The sequence below is a fragment of the Cajanus cajan genome, chromosome 10 (genome assembly GCF_000230855.2).
Source record: "Cajanus cajan strain Asha chromosome 10, NIPB_CcT2T_4, whole genome shotgun sequence".
Taxonomy (NCBI): domain Eukaryota; kingdom Viridiplantae; phylum Streptophyta; class Magnoliopsida; order Fabales; family Fabaceae; genus Cajanus; species Cajanus cajan.
In genome coordinates this window covers 13,404,358-13,419,749 of record NC_138526.1, presented here as the reverse complement: position 1 = coordinate 13,419,749, position 15,392 = coordinate 13,404,358, and the positions used below count along the sequence as shown (strand labels likewise).

The following is a 15,392-nucleotide window of genomic DNA, read 5'->3' as shown; positions in this document are numbered from 1 at the left end:
TTGTTAGTCGATAGTTTGTTAGTCAAAAGGATAATATCCAAATCTTGTCTGTCAATATTAGCGGTTAAAGATATATCGAGTAGACAATATAGTTACTAGATAATGCAGAATTTGAAATTTTGTTAAAATGTCATGATCATAAGTAAAAATGCCGAAGTAGGAGGTCGAAAAATTAGTAATCTCATGTTTCCAACGATTAAGGGGGGTTTTAAAATTAAAACCCTAATATTTCATAGATACTTCCTAAAGAATTGGATCTGGGGGTGTGCACCAACGTGCGAAACTATTGGAAATCAAAGTCAAATAATTGAGACGATTAAATATTACACTAGTTAGTGACAGTAAGTTACCAACACATTACTTATGTTAATAATTTGAATTTTGTAATATAAATATGTGTGTCAAACCACATGAAAAAGATCAATTAAAGATATATCATCTTTCTTTCAATTTTCTTTTAAAATTTATCTTTAAATTAATTATACCGAATTTAAAGCTTTTCTTCTTTAAATTCTGCTATCTTTTATCGTTTCGAGTCATTTATACGCTTTTCTAGTAATTTCACCTACAAATATATACCAACATAGTTATTTCCCCTTTTGAGTCGATGTACCTTGCAGCTAACTGGGCAATTCTCGTAGTAATTTTTCTTCAACAACATTATTGTCCTTCTCCATACAGGTTTTCACACAACAATTAATGCTATGACCCTTCTCTTCAAATCCTTTTTATTTTATTTTATTTTATGCAACACCTAACAGAAGAAACAAAATAACCAACCTAAAATGGACAATCAAAATGATAAGTCAAAGACAAGGCATTTTACTTGGTAGAAGGGGTAAGAAAAATAATCAAAGCTGGACCACACAATTGCATGCTACGTACCCCCAATAATCGAAACTCTCCCCTCCACTCCATTGAAGAACAATCAAGATCTTGTGTAAATTTTAAAATTCATAAATACACGACACATGATATAGATAGATTAATTCTTTTATAAAATTTTTACGAGAAAAATAGAAAAAAATTAAATTAAAGTTTTTCAGGTACAAGTTAAAACTAAGTCTTATATAAATTAAACATTTTGAAGAAAATAATAGAAAAAAAAATCGATAAATTAGCTGGGTATCGCATGTCAAAATCCAAATTAAACAATCTCAACGATGTATCTCAAATCAAATACTTAAAGGAGGATGCCGGAAGGAAATGACAATCAGCTGTCTAATTAATTTAATTAGAACTATCATGAACTATTGTATGCATTATATAGGTGCAGTTATAAATTGAATGATTGAATATGTTTATTTTTAAATGGATAAATTTTGATTTCAGTTCTATCAAAAGAAATTCTTTAACTTTTATCTTTTAAAATTTAAAACTAATATCTTTTGTTCCTATTATTAAACGGTAAATCCATATCTCGTATTTCTGCCAAATTCCTTTCTTTTCTGTTTTTTATTTATTTTGCAACAAAAAGAAGAAGAAAACAAACAGCAACTTACGTAGGTGCTTCCGAAGGAAAAAAAAAAAAAGATTGTACTTTTTTTGCGTAATAAAAATTCACATGGTTAGCTCAGTCCACTGAATGAGAAGAAATTAAAAAAAAAAAAAAAACGTAGAGAAACAGAAAACTTACAAGACCAGTAACGCACGACATCGCGCGGTCGAATTTGTTTTACTCATGTATTAAAATAATATATAAATATCATAATAAATTTACAGTTTCATCTATGTAATTCATGACTATCTATTTCTTTATAAACTAAAATAATGTTATTATGAAAATATGTTATGCTATTTATTTTGATTAATGTTTTGTATACAAACGTAAGAAATTTTTTTTTCAATACTAAAACATTTATCCTTGGGATATAAATTCAAAATTTAAAAGAAGTATATGATATAGAAAATGAAGGTTGCATGCTTTATAAAGTGTATATATAAGAAAAACAAAAATGAATAAAGAGAAAATGCGAACGTTCCAAGTAATTAGAGTATTGAAGAAATATTACATGACTCATATATCATGAAAACTTATATTTAACTTGTGGAACTCAACTAGTATCTCTATTCTATATGTCCTCCGTCCCAAACACTTTTATTATGTTATTGGATTTATCCGACCAATTCTTATCATCAACATATATCAAGAACTTTAATTTTAGTTTTATTCTGTGTCTTTGCCAAATGCATAGCATGTTAAGCATTTCATATTTTACACTTTAAGATATATATATTGATATCCTTTGAGATTTTTTTTAGGTGGAAAATGAAAAGTATATATGATCCAGAAGGTGACACTTGTATTCAAAAATATTGTACAGATAAATTGAAAAAGGTGTGGGATGAATATGACACAAATTGAAGCGGTGAAACATTAATTAAACTACATAAATGGACAAAAATTGTAGAAATATATATTATCAATGCAACATAGATATATAAAATAAAAAAAGAATATGGTAGAGTGGTAATTAAGATAAGCAGTCACATGATAGAAGGTTTACGTGGAAAGGGAAATGAACATGTATTTGTGAGGAACAGAAAATGTTGTGTACGTGGGGCGTCAAGAAACCGCGAGACAGAGACCATGCATTTAATTTGATGGGTTATATACATGGGACTAGAAGGAGAAATTATTACGTGTTTATGATTACATTCTCTTCCTTTTTATTTGTTAGAATTTTAAGTATATGTTTGTTTTTATTTATTTACTATTTTTTAGATTTTAAGATAATATTAATTATTATATTATTAATTATAATTTTTTTACATTTTTTTTTGTATTTTTTAATTAATTTATCCATATAATTAATATACATTATTATAATAAAAAAATGAAAGATGGTATAATAGAAAATATCAAAATTATTCTTAAAAAAAAGAAAATTTATATACTTCTCAATTTATGTAATATAAAATCGCTTTTAATATTATTATTATTATTATTATACCGATAACAAATAATTTCATTCATTATTATAGAAAAAAAAAAATCAAACAACAAAACAAATTATTGTCGCTATCGTAAATAGTAACAATGTGAATAGGTCCTTCTATACATCTTATAGCTAGTAGTGAAAGGAAATTGCGTGAATCTAGCATAGCCACAAAATAGTAAGGGGCAAATAAAGTAAGAAAAAAATATTAACAATTTTATAAATCAAATTATTTATTATTTAAAATAATTTAAACGACTATTATAAAAGAATAAAAGTAATAATATATCAAATTTAATTAGAGGTTATGTGATTTAGGACTATCAAGAAAATGGCTTACATCATGTTTTAAAACTGACAATCAAATACTTACGATATGTAACTTTTATTTATTAATATTATTTTAATATAGACTAAAATCAAATTTAAAAGTACTAAATCAATTTATCATGACTTGTATTCTTAAATAGATCTTCCAATTACTAAATCAATAAACTTGATTGAAAACGTATTATATAGGATTTTAGCAATTTTTAAAATTTTCATTTCTCTTATTATAAAATTAACTACAAATTTGTGTACTTAGATGAAAAGAAAGTCTTAACATGTACAGTTTTGAATTATTAAGGTAAAAAAAATATGTGGGTCATACATATTATACTCTTAAATAATGTAGAACATAAAGTAATATTTTTTAATTTATAAATTTGATCACACAAAAGATGAAAAAAAAAAAAAGTTGGTACTAGATTAAAATATTTGCTCTAGGGTTAAAAAAAGTTTTCATGATAAAGCTGCTTTTTATCTGACGGTGATCATAGGCAGAAGAAAACGTCAGGGTGGGTGACAATTTGTGGAAAACGTCATTCTGAGTGACAAGGTGACACTGTTTTCTGTTCATGAAGAAAAATAACAGCTGTTTTCTGTTCAAAAATAATAGAAAACGTCAGTATCAGTGATATTTTCTGTTCGGTAAAAAAAAACAACACAAAACGTCACTGATACTAACGCATTCCTTTCAAATATTTTTCTGTCCAGATTCTGATTCCTCTAAAAAAACTGAACTGATTCTTCTAAAGGGGTGCAACATGAACAGTGGAAAAACGTCACCCTGTGTGATGCTTTCCATGCAAACATTTTCGTACTGCATGATTCCTGCATGAATAGTGTACCAAAAACGTCAAACAATTTGACGTTTTCATGAACAATGTACCAAAAACGTCAAACAATTTGATGTTTTTATGTCCTCTCACTCTTACGTGTCCAAAATTATTTATTTTGATAAATAGTTTTTTTTTAATAATTTAGAAATTTTAATTTTTTTTAATTTATAATGGTCAAAATGCCGTGATCATATATATTTGAAATTATTTGAATTTGAATATAGAAAGAATTGAATTTGAGTGACTTGAGCACGTGTCGTAATCATACTCTGCTGTCAACTTTAATTTTATTATAATGTAATAGTTGTACGAACCTAGGGTGTTACGTTACGACGACACCTAACTACATAATAATATGTAGAATCGTAAATGAGTTGGCATGCATACCAAAACGGGTCAACTAGACAACTACGTGAGCTTATTGCTTTCCAAAATAAGTTGAATCAGATTTTTTTTTTGTTTGAGAAAGACATATTTAATGTTGTACCATTTTCAGAGGACTAGAGATATTTGGTTTGAGATAATTATAATGGGAGTTGCTTATAAGCAACTCCTAACCACTTTAAATGAGTCTCACTGTGCTACATCACTCATAAGCAACTCATACTATATTTTTATAATTTTTGCTCTAATGAGAGTTGCTTATAAGTACCTCAACTTTTTGGTGGTGGTGGTGGTGGTGGATACATAAAAAAATGGGGATTTGGAGAATTATCATTGGTTGAATGTGGTGGTGGTGGTGGGTATGTAAAAAATTGAGGATTTTGAGAATTTTCATCGGAAGGGATTGGAGGTAGTGGTTGGTTTTGTAAAAAGTTAAAATAACTTTGAAAATTAAATTGATTGGGATCCATGTGGTAGAATATAAAAAAAAATTACAAATGAACAAAAAACAATAATTTTTTTTGGATGCCAATAGTAAACGTAAATAATAAACGTGAATAGTAATTTTTTGAAATAAATTGTAAACTTGGATAATGAAATGCAAATTAACCGAATAATAGACTGCAAATGAACTACACAATGTGAAAAATAGAGTGCAAATGAACTACTGAATGTGAAAAATAGAGTGGAAATGAATTGAAAATTGGACATCAATTTATACATAAATGTCCAACGGCTCTTTAACGTCTCTCCAACGGCTTTCAACGTCTCTCCAACGTCTCTTTTTTCTTATTTTCGTTTATGAAAGTCTCTCACTCTCTTTTCATTCTCTGCACTCTCCCTCCCTCACTCTCCCGTCACTCACTCTCCCTCCCTCACTCTCCTTTCACTCACTCTCCCGTCACTCACTCTCTACACTCTCCCGTCACTCACTCTCCCTTCACTCTTTCTTCACGGGGTCGTGCATGGAGGACGGTGGCTGCTGGCGGTCGTGCACGGGGGGCGGTGGGGTTCTGGAGGTCGTGCACAGGGTCGATGGCTTCTGGCGCGCGGGGCGGAGGGGTGGCGCACGGGGGCGGTGGCTTCTGCCCCGCACGGGGAGTGGAGGGGTCGCGCACTGTTGGCGGTGGCTTCTGGCGGTCGCGCAAGGGGGGCGGTGGCTTCTGGCGCGCGGGGCGGAGGGGTCGCGCACGGGGGCGGTGGCTTTTGCCACGCACGGGGGCGGAGGGGTTTGGCCGGTTGCCGCGCACGGGGGGCGGAGGGGTTTGGCCGGTGACGCTCGAACGGCCACTGGCGACACGGGCCGGCGTTGCCAAACCTCCCGGACGAACGAACAGGACGTGAAGGACGTGAAAATGGTTTTTTCTGTTTTTCTTTTTCATAAATGTGGTCCACGTAGATAAATTTTAACCAATGAAATTGTTTTTGTCAGTGCTAAGGGTTGTTGTTTGTACAAGCAATTCACAAAAAAATTTAAGAAATCCAGCTGCCATGTAGGACAAGTCCAACGGGGGTTTGTTATAAGGAACGGTGCTTAACAATAAGAAACCTTCAAACACCCTCCGTTGGAGGTGCTCTAAGAAAAGTTGATGAAAAATAAATTTATAAATTTACTTTAATTTGAATAAAAATAAAATATTAGGAAGAAAAAAAAGCTGATTTTACTGTTATGACCCTAATTAATTTTGTAAGGAATTAAGGATTAAATCTAAACTGCAACTGGTGCATGTTCTAAATGATTGTGTGCGTGTGTGTGGTGGCAGAGGGAGAGCCAAAATAAATTTTAATTAAAAAAATTATTTATAAATTAATTTCTCTTTTATAATATATTATTTACATTTTTGGATTATTTTTCTAGTATTTGAAGGGAAAAAGAGAAAATAAAGTGAAATCAAATAATATTGATAATAAGATCATATAATATGGTGAGCAGTAAAACACATAATAAGTTATTTAATTTTTTTTTTATTAAAACGTGACACGACTCTTTTAAGTATTCAATATAAAAATTATAAAGTATATAGCTTTGAATTAGTATGATTTTAATCAATCTTTTATATAATATGTAAGTATTTTTTTAATTTACAAGAAATAATTAATTGATTTGTATTATTTATTATCATATATATAAAAATCAATTAAAAGCGTACTGATCTCAAACCATCAAATAATTTATCACTCATATAATATTAAATATTTTAATGAACCACTTATTTTTCTCATAAATATGAGCATTTGCCAATATAGAAATCATTCGTTGTATAAAAATAAGCAATAACCTGACTTAGGGGTTCTGATCCTTATCATGTAATTTGTAAAATGTATTAAACTTAAAGCTGAATTACAATATAGTTCAATAATCAGAAACACTTGACTCTGACTAATGCTAGGTTAGTTAGAGATGACAACCGCATTAAGTATGAGGCCGACCATACTATTGTTATATAACGAAAAGAAATTACACTAGTGAAAAATTAGTCTTTTATGTCAGTGTTTTTTTTGTCGGTTATAAAAATATTTAATGTAAAAAATATGTGATGACATTTTTGTAATTAATCTAAACTTTTTTACGTCGGATCAAAGGGGGTCCGACGTAAAAATTAAAATCTACGTTTGATATGAAGTACAGTCCGACGTAGATTTCACTTTTTACGTCGGATCCCTTTTGACCTGACATAAAAAAGTTGTTTTATTCTTCTAGTGCCTTCGTCTTCTTCGTGCGCACAAGTGTTTTTACATTGTTTTCCTCTAGTGATTTCTGACAACGGTAGTATGAAACCTTTGGGTATTTTTCGGTTACTGTGAGTCGCGACGACAACGGCGGCGAGACCCATTTTTGATTCTGAACCTATCTCTCCGACTAGGTTGTAGCATTTAGGCGTTTTCACGGATAAAAGTTAGTGCTTTCATGCGTGTGTTGATCTTTCTATGTAAAAATGTTTTATTCCTGCACGCGAGTGTTTTGACACTATTTTCCTCTCCAGCGGTTTTCGGCGACAGCGATGCGAGACCTTTGGATGTTTTTCGTTCACGGTGCACAGCGACAAGACCCATTTTTTTATTCTGGCCCTATCTCTCTAATTGAATTAAAACATTAGGGTATTTTTTGGACGTGTTCACGAATTGAGGTTATTTTTTTGTTTGTCTGTCAACCATTTTACGTCAGACGTGAAGGATATCCGACGTAAATTTACGTCTCCCGCTTTGACATTAGACTTTTTTCGGACGTAAAAGATCCAAAATAACAGACGTAAAATGTCTCTTTTGTACTAGTGTTATATGTATAAAATATGTGATATTTTTCTATCTCAAATAATTAAATAAATAATTATAACATAAAAAAATTATGGACTAAAGCAATATGAATGATAATACTTTTCTTTTCAATAATTTGTAAAAGGGTTCACAAAGCTTTATTTATCATTATCTTAAAGGAGAAAAACATAAAATATTATTTGAAACAAAACTAAACACCTCTTTATTAAAATAATGATAAACATAATCCAATTCAAATTCCAACAATGCCACAATCCCTAACTAAAACACTTCTCTAATGTCACACTAGCTAATTAAAATAGGACTGACCTTTTTATGCATCTATTAAACTCATCTTCTTGTACATATACTAGTTTTGCAAGTGGTGTTCAGTCCATACAAATATAGAAACGTAGGGAGTTAGAATACATCTCATTTGCACACAAAATATATAAGGTACAAAGGTAGACACAAACAACTATAACATCAATAATGTATCACACACATATAAACATCCTTCCATACAATTACTATAATCATTTCCACACATTCATTCATCATTCACACTTAGTAAGTCATACAATACATCTCAATCATAATTAGGACTCGTGTAATGTATGCTCCTAACTTTATATGCATGTGGTACTAATCTCTTTCTCATCATTAATAATATATAATAACAGGATTAATGGAATGAGACCATCCCATCAAATAGTGTAGGGGCCATCCATTAATAATGATCCCAAAAACCACCTCAACTAGGAGATGTCTATTAAGGTATTATCAAAGTATTACTGTTGGTCATGATAGTCTCTTGTTCACGTTAGAGGCTTTCCCACCATAATACTTCTTAGGGCTTAGGTAGATGACCTATGATATCCCACCTGCATAAACTCACATTATCTCGCGAAACAAAACATGAATGCATGGACTCGATACATACATCACAACCATACAATATACATAACTCATCTCCTCGATTAGATGTTTCCCCACCATAATACCTCCTAGGGCACAAGTAGATGACATATGTATCCTACTTGCATAGACTCGCACTATCCTGTGAAACAAAACATGAATGTATGGACTTATACATACATCACAACCACACAATATGCATAACTCATCTTCTCGAGTGTTAGTCCACAACACTGGACTTGTTCATCTCATCTCATTAAAACACTCATCATAATATGCATCATAACATCTTCATCCTCATCATATCCATCACAATACATATTATCACATCTCAACCATTCAACACATCAATATAATAATATTTTAAAATAACTCCTCAAACAACGTCAACATACTAGCCTATCGAACTTCATCACACAATCCATCATAGTCATTTAATGGTATTTTAACATAACTCTCTATACATCATCATAGATGTTAGTACAACATATTTCATAATCTTACACATCATTACCTATTACTATATATATATATATATATATATATATATATATATATATATCATTACAATATTCATTACTTCTCAAGATAGATTCTTCAAACAACATTATTACATACAATTTTCACAACATTATTAATCAATTACTTCTCCAATTCATAGTCTTAGTACCTCCTATCAACTCTTCAATTATCCTTTAAAATGTACAAAATAATTATTTAAATAGTTATCCTTTCCTCAAACTTTCATACAAACATCAATTATTTCAACTCATCATTCAATAGTTCAATTAGATTATCTTACCTCAAATAATAATAATATATCATTAAATTATGCAATTCATTCAATCCATTAAACTTCTCGAGTTTACACATAATATATCCTAATCTACAAATACAATAATTTATACTAACAACTCAATCCAATATTAATAAAAACTTGAATTCATATAATATAAGAGGATAAATCATTAATTCAAACATAAGCAATCATATAGATCAAATTCAACAATCTATAGGGCTTAGGGATCGCTCATCTACCCTTATCCCTCATATATGTCCAAAAAATTTGACCATTTAATTCCCCTTACTTGGAATAGCGATCTTGCACAACAACGCGCTTCATGTAACTTTGGTCACTAATTCATGCCTTTTTTGGTGGTCTCTTCTGGGTGTCCTCCTATGGGTTTTCAGGGTTTTAGAAGACACGCACAATAACCGAATCTCTTTCCTTTTTTTTTTCTTTCAATTAGTTTTCAGGTTGAGCTTAGAGACCAACCCAAAATCTTCTCTTTAACCTTTCTTTGTTTTATTTTATTACATAAAATATTTCTTTTATTCTAATTTATTTATTTTTTATCTTTAAAAATTGGGACATTATAAAGTAGAGTATACTGATCTATTCTAATACTCCCTACAAGCTTAATTAATGTATATATTTCAATTCTTAGCGCATAAATATACTGCTCAAAACTTGGGTCGAAGAGCATGAAACCTAAGAGGAGATAAAACTTCAGTGAGAATGTCAACACAATGATCTATGGTAGAAACATGAACAACACGAAGTTTGTAGGAAACTTTCTCACAAATAAAGAATAAATTAGAACTCAATTATGAGAAAGGGAAACAATGCTCATCTTATCACAAAGAAGTGTTGGGTTTGTGTGAGCGTCTTTAAGTTTAGGAGAGCTTGAATCCAAGTTTACAAGTGATCTAGGAGAGCTTCAATGGATAAGATATCCGAATTTTGTCCGTCCATATAGGTAGTTAAAGATATACTGACACTACTAGAAAAAGTTTCATTTTTTTTTTGCAAATTTTCCTGCAAAAAAATATTCGTAGAAGTTTTTTGCAAATTTTCTTGCAAAAAAATATTCGCGGAAATTTTTTGCGAATTTCCTGCAAAAAAAATATTTGCAGAAATTTTTGCGAATTTATTTGTAAAAAATAATTTACATATATTTCTTACAAATTTTGCTACAATTTTAATAATCATAGAAATTTTTTTCTATGGTAAAAATTTGCAGAAAATATTGTAAGAATTTTATGTTGTTTCTTGCAGATTTTCTTGCAAAAATAAATTTGCAAGTAATGTTTACTAAATGGTAGAAAAATTTTGCAGGTAATTTTTCCTGCGGATTTTCCTGCAAATTTTAATCCGCAGGAAAAATAAAAAAAATTTAAATTTATAAGTTTAATATTTTAAAAAACTTCAAGTCCCACATCAATTGAAAATAAAGCAATTAAAGAGTATATAAGTTGGGGCAACACTTACCTTACAAGTTGATTTGTATGGTTGAGTGTTAGACTTATAATCTACAAACTTAGAATTTAAAAGATTATGTATCACATGTTGGAGGCATGGAAACAAATGCTTCGGATGAATTCATTATGAGCATTTGAAAGTTGAAAAATTATTGATAGAATTTATAGTAACATCTTTATTTTTTTTCGTAAAAAATATTCTTGCAAAATTTCTTGCGAAAAAATTCGCAGGAAACTTTCCTGCAAAATTTTTTTTGCAAGAAACTTTCCTGCAAATTTTTTTTTGCAGGAAAGTTTTTTTCGCAAGAAATTTCGCAGGAAAATTTCCTGCGAATTTTAAAATTCGCAAAAAAATATTATCCACGAAGGTATTACGTGCAGATAAAATTTCGCAAAAAAATTTGCAGGAACAACGTTTCCTGCGAATTTTTATGAAAAAATCGCAGGAAAAATTGCATGTAATAAGATAAATTCTAGTAGTGTGAGTAGATAATGCAAGTTTGAAATTTTGTTAAAACGTCTTGATAAGTAAAAATGTTAAAGTTGGATGCCAAAAAATTAGGAATCATACTTCCAAAGAGTTTTTGTACTATCCGTACCACGAAGCCGAGCTCCAAGCTCGACATCACAGCGCAGGACGACCTCGGACACGCGCTGTATGACGTCAGCACGTCACCCAAATAGGTCATAACTGATCTCGGGCCCAAAGCCCAGAAAAACCCTAATTCGTAATAAGGTACGTGCATTACTTATACGAGACTAATACTCCCGCAAACCCTAACTTTAGCATCGGAGTCTCTTTTGCAGGTACCACCCCCATCTTGGAGCATCTAACGTACCAGCGAAGGAGGCTCACCGATCTTACCCAGCGGATCACCTCTACCACAAATCTCCGGTAAGAACAATTTTAAAATTAAAACCCTATCATTTCATAGATACTTCCTAAAGAATTGGATCTACGGTGTGCACCAACGTGAGAAACTATCAGAAATCAAAATCAAATAATTGAGACGATCGAACATAATACTAGTTAGTGATTGTAAGCTGTCAAAACACGACTTATGTTCCCATTTTGAATTTTGTAAATAAATGTGTCAAACCACATAAAAAGGATCAAATCAATCAAACACGTATTTTCCTTCTTTCAATTTGCTTTTCCAATTTATCTTTAAATTAATTATATTGAATTTACAGCTTTTCTTCTTTAAATTCTGCTATCTTTTATCGTTTCAAGTCATTTATATGCTTTTCTAGTTATTTCACCTACCAACATATATACCAATATAGTTATTTCCCCTTTTGAGTCAATGTGCCTTGCAGCCAGCTGCGCAATTCTCGTAGTAGTTTTTCTTCAACAACATTGTTGTCTTCCTCCACACAGGTTTTCACACAACAATTAATGCTCTGACCCTACTCTCCAAAACTTTTATTTTATTATTATTATTATTTGTACTATCCGTACCGCGAAGCCGAGCTCGAGCTCGGCATCACAGTGCAGATTGACATCAGACACGCGCTATGCAACATCGGCCAAGATAAGGCCCACTATCTGAACAGGTCACAACTGATCTTAGGCCCAAGGCCCAGATAAACCCTAATTCACACTAAGGTACGTGCATTACTTATACGAGACCCATACACCCACAAACACTAACTTTAACATCGAAGTCTCTTTTGCAGGTACCATCCCCGCCTTGGAACATCAAGCGTACCCAGTGAAGGAGGCTCACCAATCTTGCCCAGCAGATCGTTCCTTACGACCGATCTGCAGTAAGAACATTTGGCACCCACCGTGGGGCCGATCAAGACATCTCTTATCGGCCACGCTTATGGTTTTCACCCGAAGCCATAGTAGAAGAGCAACAGACGACCTAGATCGCGCAACCAGAATAGAAGGTGAAGCAGCATTGAGGAGGCTGATCGAGCAGGTCGATCAAATGCGGTAGCAACACGCCGTCGACCTGGAGAACATTCGTGCCAAGCACGAGGCTGACCTAGCAGCGCTGCGCACTGACAATGAGCGCATCGGTGCCCAGCTTCCTCGGCACCCCTCTGATCAGCCCCCTCAACCGAGCAATCAAAATGAGGAAGAGGGGCACTCAATTTCCTAGCCACCGACTGCACCCAGGGCACCGAACCACAAGTTTACTATACATCGGTCACACGTACCGACGAATAGGTCAGACCATGAAGTCAGCAATGCGCTTGCCCAGGGTCCAGGACATAGGGCAAGCATCCGTCGCCATCATTTTGTTGACGGCATCATGGAGACGCCCCTTCCTTTTGGATGGAAGCCTCTCAACATCGACCGTTACGATGACACTACTGACCCAGATGTGCACGTCGATCTGTACGTCACACAAGTAAACCTATACACTAACGAGGATGTTATTCTGTGTAAGGTTTTTCTGACCTCTCTCAAGGGAGTAGCACTAATAGACTATGGCCAAGGCCAAGGAATCCAAGAGGTGATATCTTAAAAGAACCAAGGGAATGGGATGATATTAAAGACCTTTCATATGTTTGTACATATAGTAGTCTCTTTGTATAGGCTTATTTTTGCCTTTGTATTTGTGAGGCACTTTACTTGCTTTTAACTAGTGATTGTATATTGATTTTAGGGTAGGTTACTTGGAGAGTTTAACTCCATTTAACCTCCTTTGTTGATACATTCATTTTATATTTTTTCAGTAGGGAAAAAGGGGTGGCATTTAGCAATGCTTGAGGGTGTGACTAGTAATTGGGCCAGAACTGGGCCTACGCAAAATTTTGCATATTAGACTCATTTTGCTCCTAATTTTTCATAGATTTGATTTAGCTAGGTCTCATCATCATATGATGAACCTAACTAAACCAAATCAAATATTTTTGAAATAAATCATGGAGCATTTTTGAGCCTTGCCCGCCTAGCTCATTTCCTTTTATTCTTGGCCGAAATTTCTAGCTTCTCTTACAAGATTTGAAGCTTTCCTTCCAAGCTTCTAAACCTTAGTAGGTTTGGCTGACCTTACCATGGTTCTTAAGTGAACCATGGTCAAGGTTAGCTTCTCCTACAAGTTTTAGAAACCATGGATGGTTAGCTACACCTTACCATGGTTCCTAGTGAACCATGGTTAAGGTTAGCTTCCTCTATAAGCTACCTCTCCTTATATATTTCTAAATTGCTCGTTGTACTTCACTTTTTGAGATATGAAATCAGAATTTGACTCAAATTCTCTCCTCTTAAAGTCCTAAATTTCGCGGAGAAACTTTCTCTCTAAGTTTCTCTCAAAGGTTTCCAACCTTTTAGCTTGTTCAACAAGTTTCATCACTCTTTCATGGAGTAACCGAACCTCCTTGGTGATTCTTCTCCATTGAAGCTTCTTCAAAGAAGTTCCTCATCCAAATTCGTGGTCAACCTCAAGAGTTTAAAGGTCTTGGAATAGAGCACTTGAAGATTCATCAATCTTCTCCAAGTAGTTCCATCAAGCACTTGCCTGGTATACTCAATTGCCGGTAGGATCAGTTGATAACTTCGACACTTTGGTAAGGCGATTCACGTCGCAGTACGCAACGAGTCGACCTCATCACATCACATCTGCCGCCTTGGCCAGCCTTAAACAGGGCGACGACGAGACATTAAGGGTGTTCATGAAGCACTTTGCTAGCATCTCGGTTAAAATCCGAAACCTAAACCCCGAGGTTGCCCTACACGCCATGCTCATGGCGCTCAAGCCAGGACCTTTCGTCGATAGTCTGTGTCGGCGACCTCCCCCAGATATGGAAGAACTCCGTGCCCGAGCTGTAGGGTACATTCAGATGGAAGAACACTCTGCTTTTCGCGACCAAGTTCGTGGAAAATCACAGGCGAAGCTGGACCACGGCCACAAGGATAAGATGAAAGTCACCAACGACAGCCAATTCAAGAAGGCTGCTAGGGCAAACAAAGGAGGGAGGTATGACTTCTATACCCCCCTGAATGCGCCCCGAGTACACATCCTAGAGGAGGCCAGCAACAATAATCTGGTCACTCTGCCACCGCCTGGCCACAGTCCCAATAGTGCAGATAAATCAAAACATTGCCGATACTATAGAAACTATGGTCAGACAATCGAGGAATGTCGCACACTCAGGGACCGCATTGAGGAACTCGTTCAAGGAGGGCACCTCGGGCAATACGTCCAACGACAACAATCTCACAAAGGAGGCTACCACGGATGAGGAAGAGGACGCAGCCGAGGTTCAGGGACTCGAACAGACCAACCCTCCAGGTCTCAACAGAACACCGGCAGCGCAGTGCATGCCGAGGTAAGTCATGACACAGAAACGGCTCCCCTACGTGGAGTCATCAATACAATTGCAGGTGGCTTTGCAAGGGGAGGCTCTAGTAGATCGGCGCGCAAAAGACACTAGTGCAGCATCAATAATGTCCATTCTGCCACCTCGGCCCTGCACCACAACACACCACCAATGACCTTCACCGACGACGACT

The 15,392-nt window shown here is 34.1% G+C and overlaps 1 protein-coding gene across 1 annotated transcript; it reads left to right on the top strand.

Moving 5' to 3' along the window:
* Positions 1-13,185: 13,185 nt before the first annotated feature.
* LOC109788233 (uncharacterized) lies at positions 13,186-15,121 on the top strand. Its single transcript, XM_083064660.1, has 2 exons — positions 13,186-13,284; positions 14,381-15,121. The coding sequence occupies exons 1-2, from the start codon at positions 13,186-13,188 to the stop codon at positions 15,119-15,121; spliced, it is 840 nt and encodes a 279-aa protein (XP_082920786.1).
* The last annotated feature ends 271 nt before the right edge of the window (positions 15,122-15,392 follow it).

Coding starts and splice junctions, on each gene's coding strand:
- LOC109788233 (XM_083064660.1), top strand. CDS start 13,186: ATGGAGACGCCCCTTCCTTTTGGATGGAAGCCTCTCAACATCGACCGT. Junction 13,285..14,380: donor TCGATCTGTACGTCACACAA/GTAAACCTATAC, acceptor TTCTCCAAGTAG/TTCCATCAAGCACTTGCCTG.